This window comes from Macrobrachium nipponense, chromosome 7 (assembly GCF_015104395.2).
Source record: "Macrobrachium nipponense isolate FS-2020 chromosome 7, ASM1510439v2, whole genome shotgun sequence".
Taxonomy (NCBI): Eukaryota; Metazoa; Arthropoda; class Malacostraca; order Decapoda; family Palaemonidae; genus Macrobrachium; species Macrobrachium nipponense.
Window position 1 is genome coordinate 18,764,980 of NC_061109.1, and position 10,118 is coordinate 18,775,097.

Here is a 10,118-nt window from a genome sequence, read left to right on the forward strand (position 1 = left end):
AGAGCGTCTATATTCATTTTCTTCCCCGACAGACAAGACGAAGAGACCTACACCGACCTAGAGGAGGAGGAGATCATCAGCATCCATAGCATCGGCAGAAAGATGTCTGGTCCGAGGGCCGGGCCGGACGAGGCGACGCCCCTGCAGAGGATGGACAGCACGACTGCCCGAAGGGCGCTCATGAGGCAGAGCAGCATCATGGAAACGCCCATCATCACCGATTCCTCGGGAGCCATGAAGCTCACTTTCTGGGTGTGAAGAAGAAGACGAAGAAGGAAAGAAGAAGAAAAAGAAGGGGAAAGAGGAACATGTTACACAAATTTACACTAAAGATGGTGATGATAAAATTGAGATGATAATGATGAGTGATAGACGTGATTTGCGATGCTGAGCGTGACACATTCCACGTTGAGGGCGTTGTTGAGAGTCTAGTGAGACAGGGGGATTTTTTTCGCGAATAATAATTCATGTGAAATAAACAAGATAATGACTTCTCTCCCTTGTAAAATATATCACTGTCACGGAAAAAATAAGTAGCAAGATGCACAGACCGATGATATGAAGGTGATGAAAGGACTTTTCAGGCAAACATATGTACAAAATGCTGTAGAGTAGGTCTGCAGAACTTAGGCTGAGATGTTCCTCTGCCTCGAAGCGAGAAAGAGCCGCTGCTGCGAGATGAGTAAGTATTGCCATATTTGGGGCTCAGTGAAACCCGGAGTAAATGGATGGAGTCTGACCGAAAGCATTGCCAGGAGCCCCTTATTACCCGGCCCATTTAAGTTGATTTGACAGGGAAATGATGAAAATGGCCACTAAAAGGATGTTATGAGTCTCCCTCTAAATTTCGCGGGACTGTGGTTGCCACTCGGTGGGTGGGTGGTGTTGTTTATGGGGGTTGGTGGGTGACGTTGGTTGGAGGAGGTAGAAACAATCTTGTGAGGGTTACTCTGATCTGAAAGTTCTCGTTATGTCGAGTTGCTGTGCTCTAGAAAACGTGGTACGTTGAGAGGAGCAGAAAAACAAAATATGTAATGGAAAAACTGTTTAAGAATTTAATTAGACAAATATTTATTCGCAGTGAGCAGGAAATCATTGACATAAGGCAAAACAGGTGTGATGAAGGATTTCCCCCCTTTTTTAGAAAGAAAATTTAACTATAATTATATGTAACATTAAGCTTTATAACAAGTTTGATTATGGCAAATGATTTATAAAGTAAACCTAGTTCGAATATTCCTAGTATTTCAGCTTTTGTATTTCAGTTCTCTTAGGACACTCCCAAAATGATGTAACTACTATATATATTTACCGTAATGTGGAGTAATAAACGTCAGTTGTTCTCTGGCTACAATTTCCGTAGCATCCAAAATTGGTTTAGTGTTGACAAGAAACTCAAGGACAGAAAACATTTGGTCAATATTGGTTCAAGAGTTCCGGTAATTTTTTGTAGCCTGTAGGCCTAGTTGTTATCTGTAAGAAGAATAGCCAAATGAATGGAATGAATCTGTTCTTTACAAGTAGTTTTTTAAAGTTAAAAATGGCCTGTATAATTCACACACATAGAGAAAGAGAGTAGTGAAATTTATTCAGAAAGTTATTCACAAAATAATATGGAACTTCCGTATCGATGAACGTTATGTCCAGGTGACATATCTCTCATGAAACACCACCAATTTGTAGCCATTAGCGATGAATGAAAAAATGAATCGCCAAGAACCTTTGAAAACCGTGGTTGCTGTCTTGGGTTGTTCAGATAATCTTTCATTTTATTTTATTTATACTCATAGTTAAATTTGAATTATCAGAATTAATTCTATGTAGAATCATTGCAAAGGACATTAATATTCATTAGTGTATTGCAAAGCATGACATTATATATCGTGTATGAGGAGGTCTAAGTCGAAGCCACTTTACCATGATCGCATCGTAGGTGAATCTTTTGTCAACAACTGTAGTGACTTCTGAAAATAAAATCTGATATTTTTTACCGTGAAAACCTTAATAAATGTATATGTAAACGAAGTTATGAGCAGATTAAATCGCAAAAAAAAAAAAAAAAAAAAAAATTCTTATCGGGGCGACAAGTTTTCCGTTTGGGTAATATGAATAAATTCATTTATGAGTATGAAGTCACAACAGAATCCGACAATAGTATTGGACAGTGAATGTCAACATGTGTTCATGTAACCAAATTAACGTGAGGCAAAATTTTACATTTTCATTGTGATTTAAGCGAATGTAATTTACGTAGGACTTATATTTGGATATGAGGACGCCATATATTTCATAGTGACTTGATAGCAACTAGCCTAATACTGATCTGGTCTTTTGGAGTTTGAAAAGGTAATTTGTCAGTTTTTTTTTTTATTTTCCCCCCAAAAAATTTACTTTTGCTTAAATTTGCTGTTCATAATTATAATATATGCATTCAAGAAACCATTCAAGTTTATAATGATATGGTAAACGGGCATCATGGGCTTCGTGTCCCGTGGAAATTTTATGGATTACCTACGTACTTTATTATTAAGGCTTGGGCCAACTGTAAACCTTCGTACCACAAGAATGGTAGCTATGCCCCTTAACTTAAAATCTATTTCCTAAGCATTTAAAAGTATACGTTAATCAGTACTTTCACAATTTCAGATTGATACAGATGACCTAAGTGGCAGAGTGAATGTGGGATAGGCCTATTACTTATTTCTTGATATGAGTTGCCCAGTGATTCTGATTAAGATGTATCATGGATGAATAGGCCTATTAGGTATAATTTAGCCAAAATATCAGAGGACTCCCATAATGTTATCTTATTTTAGTATTTCCTTATTTTGGTCAAGTTAACATACGTAAGGGATAGGGAGATAGTGGGAAACCAGATCCTCGGCGACGCAAAGTAACCTACTAGGCCATCTGTTATTACAGCACTCAATTTTCAATTATCTCATTGTTTTTTCTTCATTATTGGGATTAATAGCACAGGTAAACACCTGATTACATTTCTATTCAGTATAGTGACTACCTAGTAGCATTGATAAACAACTACCTAGTGACTGGTTTTTATTCATTGTTGTGACTAGTAGCTTTGATAAACAATTAGTGCCTAATAACTGCTTTTTATTCATTATTGTGACGACCTAATAGCTCACAGGTAAACAACTAATGACCATATACCAAATGTAATTAGTCCCTCTTGAGAGACACGGGTTGCTTAGGTTAAGGTAAGATAGGTCAGTGTGGTGAACACTGGTGAAGTCGTCCCACCTCATAGGTGAGGTTAGATTAAGTTAGGTTTGTGGGATACATTATACTGTAGGTAATCATTATGGGTTCCTTGTATTCAGTGTTTCGTAACAGAGTTATATTTTATGTTTATGATAAATTTGATAACTAAAGTGGATACTATTAGGCTTATATATACATGTTCTCATATAAGTTTCTTCATTTACACAGTTGATATCTCGGCCTCATTTTAATCCTTGGCTGAATATAGCTAGGCTTTGGGTCATGAGGATTTTATTAGCTGTACAGCATGGGCTACAAATATGTAGTTATTTATGTCCATATACTTTTTTTAAGCCCACATATTTGCTTGTTCTGGGTGTGTGTGTGTGACACCATATATATATATTATATATATATATATATATATATATATATATATATATATATATATATATATATAAATATGTGTGTGTGTGTGTGTGAGCATTTCCTGAAATGAAAAAATTATAGTATATTATAAATTTAATGAACATGTATTTGAATATAAAGAGACTTTTGATGTCTTAGAGATATCGTAATTTGAAATAGTTCATGAATGAGATTACATCACAAATATTTTAAAATATTATTAGTATTCCATTATGGGAGACTGTGTTCTAAGAGACACTGTTTTTAAGACGAAATTTTTTCGTAGGAAAAAATATGTTGTAATTGAGACTTTCATAATATTTGCTTTGAAGTTAATGTTATGGAGAAAGTCATGTGCATTGGAGGAGAAAGTTTATAGAGAAATTATGCCGTAAGCGACTGACGTAGCCTCGTAGCCTTGGTCAGCCTACTTTCATTAGTCTGAGGGTAGGCTTCGTTTGCTAATACTCTCAAATACGATAACTGATTATTAGAAAATATTAAATCTAGACATGAGCACGGGTACGTACGGGCCAGCATATGTTGTTATTATTGTTGTTGAATAACATCACCTGCATATAGTCCCAACCGAAATCTGACAATTCTGTTCGGTCACTTCTCCTGCCAGTCAGGTTTCCTGCCATTAGTTGAGTTTTGTGGATGGTCAGTGAAATATAGATTCGAATTTAACTGGAATTGAGTAAGTAAATGGTGAATTGTAAATGAGGACGTCCCATGTGGTTTCGCTCTTCGAAGCAATTGTATATACGTGTATAGAGAATAGATGATTAGGCCTATATACTGTATAAAGCATAATGAGCAACGTATCTTGTAACGTGAATGAATAACGCATGTAAAGAAAGCAGCCACATTGTTCAATGTGCACCTTTAGAAATAGATTTAATCTCTCCTAGAGTTATCAAATCACTTTCCTTTGCTAGACAAATTCTGAAATTTCCATATTATATTTTGTCTTTGTTCTCTGAAATCGAGAACGTGTATAAGTATTCTTTTACGAAATCATGTTGTCTTTCTATCGGTTTTCGTAGACTGATAAGTGTACATTTGTAGAAAACGATAAAAGAAGATTCGAATTTGTAAATGCTGGTCATTTTTTTGTTTTTGTTTTTGTTTTCTTGGCGAAATAAAATTGATAAGCCGGATTTGTGTTTCATGAGTGCAAATAAACAAAAACCATTTACTACATATACTGTATATTCAACTCAGAACAGAAGCAGTATAAAATAACATATATATCTACATGCCAGTAGGCAGTCTCAAGGTCTATACGTAGGGAAGGAAGGCCATTGGTAAGACAAGGAACCTGATGCAGGAAACAATGGGTAGAACTACGCATTGCGCGATGTTGTCACAATACATTGTTATTGCAGAAGGTAATTGAGTGAGTTTTGATTAGGCATCCCAAGATTTGACTGCCTAACACAACAGTTCTTGAGAGTATGAGCCCCATTGGTCGAGCGATATCATTCAGGCTTTGATTAAAGCTTCGTACCCTATACTAGCAGGTTGTGGAATTCTCGGTCATTTAGTCTGCAGCATAACAAGGGTTCTAAAAGTGGCTGGTATAATGGATTATCGTAATCCATCTACTTCAGTTACACTTAGGAAAATGTGACCATAAAAGTTAATTTAGGAATTGGCTTTCACCGCCTTCTTATATTGATAGTTTAATTCCCAATTTGAATATTTGATCTGCTTTCCCCACTATTGGATTTTATGCTTATTGTAGTACATTAAACCTGAAGGTAGAAGAACTGAATTGAAGTGCAGGACTGTACAAAGTGATGGGGGTCCATTTGACTGAGCAAGTCAAAGGGGGTACATTTGTGACTTTGCAAGTTGACAATGTAAACTGAAGAGGGTCTGTTTGTGAGTTTTATGACTATGTAAAGTGATGGGGGTAGATTTGTGATTGTATGCAGATGGGGGTGTCCAGTTATCACCATGTAAACTGATAGAAGTAGGATTATGACTATATAACTATGTAAGCTGATAAAAGTAGCTTTGTGGCATAGGTAATTAGCTGGTGGGGGGTATGTTTGTGACTACTGTATGTATACTGGTAGAGGTAGGTTTGTGACTTTTGAGGGTCTGTTTGTTGCTGCGTATGCTGATGGTTTCACGTTTGTACATTTGATGTCATTTTAACATAAACAAATGCTGTGAGTCTGTTATATATCCATTGGAGGAAATTGACCGTTTTGCGTTTTTTTTTTCTTTTTTCTTTTTTCCAGTAAGAAACATGACAATCTTTAACACGAATAGTTGTGAATGGTAATGTTTCTTTATTTATTTCATCTTGCGAATTGAAAACTTCTAGAAATCACTCGAAATACAAATTCTTTGTGATGATATTCTTGGCTCTTATGTCTTCAACGACTGTCTGTGAACTGTCACGGTGACTGTTAATCTCCGGTCTCAATCTCTGTCATCTTTATTATGCTCAGTGTCTTGCATGACCACCTCGAAAACTAAGAGAGAGAGAGAGAGAGAGAGAGAGAGAGAGAGAGAGAGAGAGAGAGAGAGAGAGTCCCTCTGTGAGTGCAATGCGCCAGTCGTAATTTCTTGCCTCTAAAAGATTAGACTGACTGCCCCCCCTTATAGTTTCCAGATGCTTTTAGTGTCTTTTTTTTTCTTCTTCTTCTTTTTTATAGTGGGGAGTTTCTGCATAACTGAGTAGCTGAGTTTTTATTGATTACAAACTAAAATGCATTTCGGTGATGTTGCTTTAGAAATATCCCACCCAGGTTGGTTACCTAATCCCTGAATTGGTTACTTGGTGTCACTATTACGCACAGAAAATTTATGATGTCTATCGGCTGCAGAGTAAAGATTATTAAGAGCGAGAATCTCCCTGTAATGAAACAAATGTAATTTACTCACATTTTACTGAAATATGAATATCATTGGGGTCTGTTAGAGATGTAAGGGAATGAAAAAATAGTCAATTATCCTCTTCCATAAAAGGAGAAAGCTTCCAACATAAGGAACATCTGGGCTTATCAGAGTCATTGGTCGGGCCCTGTACAGAACACGTCCAGTAAGTAATTGGTAATAAGGGGGAGACAGAGACGTGAAATGGCTGAAAAGGAGAAACATAATAGTCGGAATAAACCCTATCGTTTTTTATTATTAAAGGCAGTCGGTAATAGCACCATGGGGGACATTTTGTTAAGGCGAAGGTTATAAAGGTACTTACGTAGAGTCCTGTTCTGTCAGAATAATGACGGATAACGGTGATCTACTGTTGCGGGCATATAATAAAAATAAATAAAGCGGGTGGCTGTCTCGTGGTCTTGCTATATTTCCAATTACCACAAAAAAGTAATATTGTTCACGGCTGCTTTTTTTGGAATAAATTTGAGAAATAATGCAAAAATTGAGAGATTTAGATAGGGTAAGGACAAAGCAGGTTAACTTAGTGAAACAATGGGGGAAATATAGGACCTTTTTACTTAAAGGCTTTCGTATTTAGTCATTTTTTATTTGTAGCGTGAACAATGATCTGCAAACCCGTTATGGGGTGATCTTTAAATGATTTCATTACAACCAAATTTGTGAAAGTTTATTACGTTTTCCCCGATTATCCTACGAACGGTCAAACGATTTATGATTAAAAAAAAGAAGAGAAAAAAAAACCACTCACAATAACTTATTCTCTTTCTCCATCTTACTTTCCTCTCTTAACACTTGATTCATAGCGCAACTGCTTTGAGATTTTCCTCCTGTTACACGTTTCAAGCCTTTTACTGTCAATTTCCAGTTCAGGGCTGAATGACCTCATACGTCCCGGTGCTTGGCCTTTGACCTAAATTCTGTATTCAACTCAACTCAATTCATCACCAGTAAAAGTCATTCGGAGTGCATTTCGCTTAAAAGAATTCATATGTCACGGGGAAAGACTGGTGTAGGGTGTTGGAGAGATCATTGTCATTCGTGTCTTCCCGAAGGACTCCAACCTTTCCATTGGTCTCTCCTGATACACAGCCAGGTTTTACGAATCGCTTGGTAAACTAAGATGCTTAGCGTCTGATCAGTGGGCTAAGACTCCCGGGTGCAAGAAGGGTTTCGTAGTCTTTACGAGTGTGGACTCATTTGTAGTCAAAGCTCTCCGTGAGGGCCGCAGATCTCCAGTCACTCCTGGTATTCCTTTGCTGTCATCTCCACTGCTTGTTTTAGACTCATACAAGCTGAATTATATTAAGTTACAAGCACTGGATACTCACCTATGTATACTGCATACTTAGGAATGAGGTGGAAAAAGAAAAGATGGTGCTTGTTTAGGGTCTGTTGTTCAGAAGGAAATCCGGGTATATGAGCTTAACGTAGTCCCGGTTTCCTCTTGTGTCTGGGTTAAACTAATTGGATTTTTGCCTTCCATAAATTATGTAGTGCCAGTTTGCATTATGCTCTAGGACTCATTGTTAGACTAAAAATAAATGTAACTCACTTTGATCTAACTCGCTGATCAGACGGAAGCCTTGGGGGCTTCTTTGGTATTTTTACGCAATTGGTTCGTGCACCTGAGTACTTTGGCAGTTATTCCTCACCTAGGGTATGGTTGAGGGTGCTTCCAGGCCATTAGAGAATGACATAAGTATGATTCTAGGACACTTTCAAGAGATCACAATTGACATCATTTCTCATGGTATTCAATGAACATCAAATATCTTGCTCAGTAGTTCTGCCATTGACAGTGATGCATAAATGCCTGCGTCATGCTTGTGCTTTACAGAAGAAGCTGCTTGTCTCTGAAAATTGTCCGTGCAAGGAATGTACCTGAGATGTTGCATAGCATTATAAGCGATCTGGCTACTTGTGACTCTCCTCCGAAAGTTCTCCAGAACAGGACCCCATGACTTGGTTGTGTAGGGATTTTAGTTAATGGCTTCCACTATCTGCGTACCGGAAAACCGCATCTTTCAGCTTATCAAGTTAGGTTAAGGTTTAGATAATGTTATGATGGTTTAAAATTAGTGAACATTCCCAGATACAGTTTTTTTACGGGGCCGCTCTATGGGCAAGAGCCCGTGCTGGCATCAATCTAGCTCACTCACAAGCAACAACTGACTCAGCAAGGCACGCCATGCTAAGGTAGGTTAGGTAGCTGAAGGTAGGTTGAGGGGGAGGGGGGAATTGGGGGAGAATTTTCCCTAAATGTGAGCAGGACACGCCAGCCATCCTAGGTTAGGCTAAGGAGTAGAATTCATTATGCCAGACATTGCATCCTAGCTTGGGTTAGGTAGGTTCAGGGTCCTATGAGTAGTGAAACCTATGGTGAAGGTAAGACCCATTGTCATAGGGAAGGTTAGGTTAGGTTAAATAAGGCTAGGATTTATGCTGATTTATGCAAAGTAAAGATCTTTTTATATCCATTTACTCTGTTAGCTTTCTCGGCTTATTAGTCAATTGATACTTTCACCAGAGAGCTAAGGTTTGATGCAAGTTTTAAAGGCCTTTTTTTCTGCGATTCATAGTAGGGCCCTGTAGCCTGTGCTCAACCAGTTGTTTTCAGCTGTTTGGGACCCCGTTGTCTGTTACAGAATCTGTTGTAAGTAGGACACTGAGTAAAGAATCTGTTTTAAATAGGACTCTCGGTACAGAATCTATCATAAGTACTTCTCTCAGTAGAGAATTTGTCATAAGTAGGACTCTCGGTCAAGAATTTGTCATAAGTAGGACTCTCGGTCAAGAATTTGTCGTAAGTAGGACTCTCAGTCAAGAATTTATCATAAGTAGGGCTCTCAGTAAAGAATCTGTCAATTAGGACTCTCAGTAAAGAATCCATCATAAGTAGGACTCTCAGTTAAGAATTTTTCATAAGTAGGACTCTCAGTAAAGAATTAGTTATAAGTAGGATTCTCAGTCAAGAATCTGTCATAAGTTGGACTCTCAAAAAAGAATCTGTCATAAGTAAGACTCTCAAAAAAGAATGTCATAAGTAGGACTCTCAGTCAATAATCTGTCGTAAGTAGAACTCATAGTAAAGAATCTGTCATAAGGATGACTATCAGTAAAGGATCCATCTTAAGTAGGATTCTCAGTACAGAATCTGTCATAAGTAGGACTCTTAGTAAAGAATCTGTCATAATAGATTCTCAAAGAAGAATATTTCACATGTAGGACTCTCAGTCAAGAATCTGTCATAAGTAGGACTCAGTAAAGAATACGTCATGAATAACTCTCTTGTAGATTCTGTTTTATGGGTGCGTCGAAATTACGTGCTGTAGATTTATCTAGAGAACTTGAGTGTTATCAATAATGCGATTATGCATTTTCAGTATCATCCTACTTTAGCTGCCACGGGAATTAAATTAACCATTTTTCTTGGTTCTTATTGAGTCCCGTTTCAGGTTATACCCAGCTATTCCTGTTTGCCATTGTTATTATTATGATTTATTTCATACGCATTAGCTCGCAGAACTTTTAGGCTTCAAGAACACCTTCTAAGAAAAAGATCATCTAAA

At 37.4% G+C, this 10,118-nt stretch overlaps 1 protein-coding gene across 2 annotated transcripts in view; it reads left to right on the forward strand.

The window, feature by feature from the left end:
- Positions 1–2,069, forward strand: part of LOC135217427 (carcinine transporter-like) — a 34,826-nt gene extending 32,757 nt beyond the window's left edge. The window contains exon 14 of one of the 2 annotated variants that reach the window (XM_064253290.1): positions 33–226. In XM_064253290.1, the coding sequence (XP_064109360.1) occupies positions 33–89 (57 nt within the window). In that variant the 3' untranslated portion in view covers positions 90–226. Of the gene's footprint in view, positions 1–32 lie in introns of both variants that reach the window. The other variant, XM_064253289.1, reaches the window with a different exon arrangement.
- Positions 2,070–10,118: the final 8,049 nt, after the last annotated feature.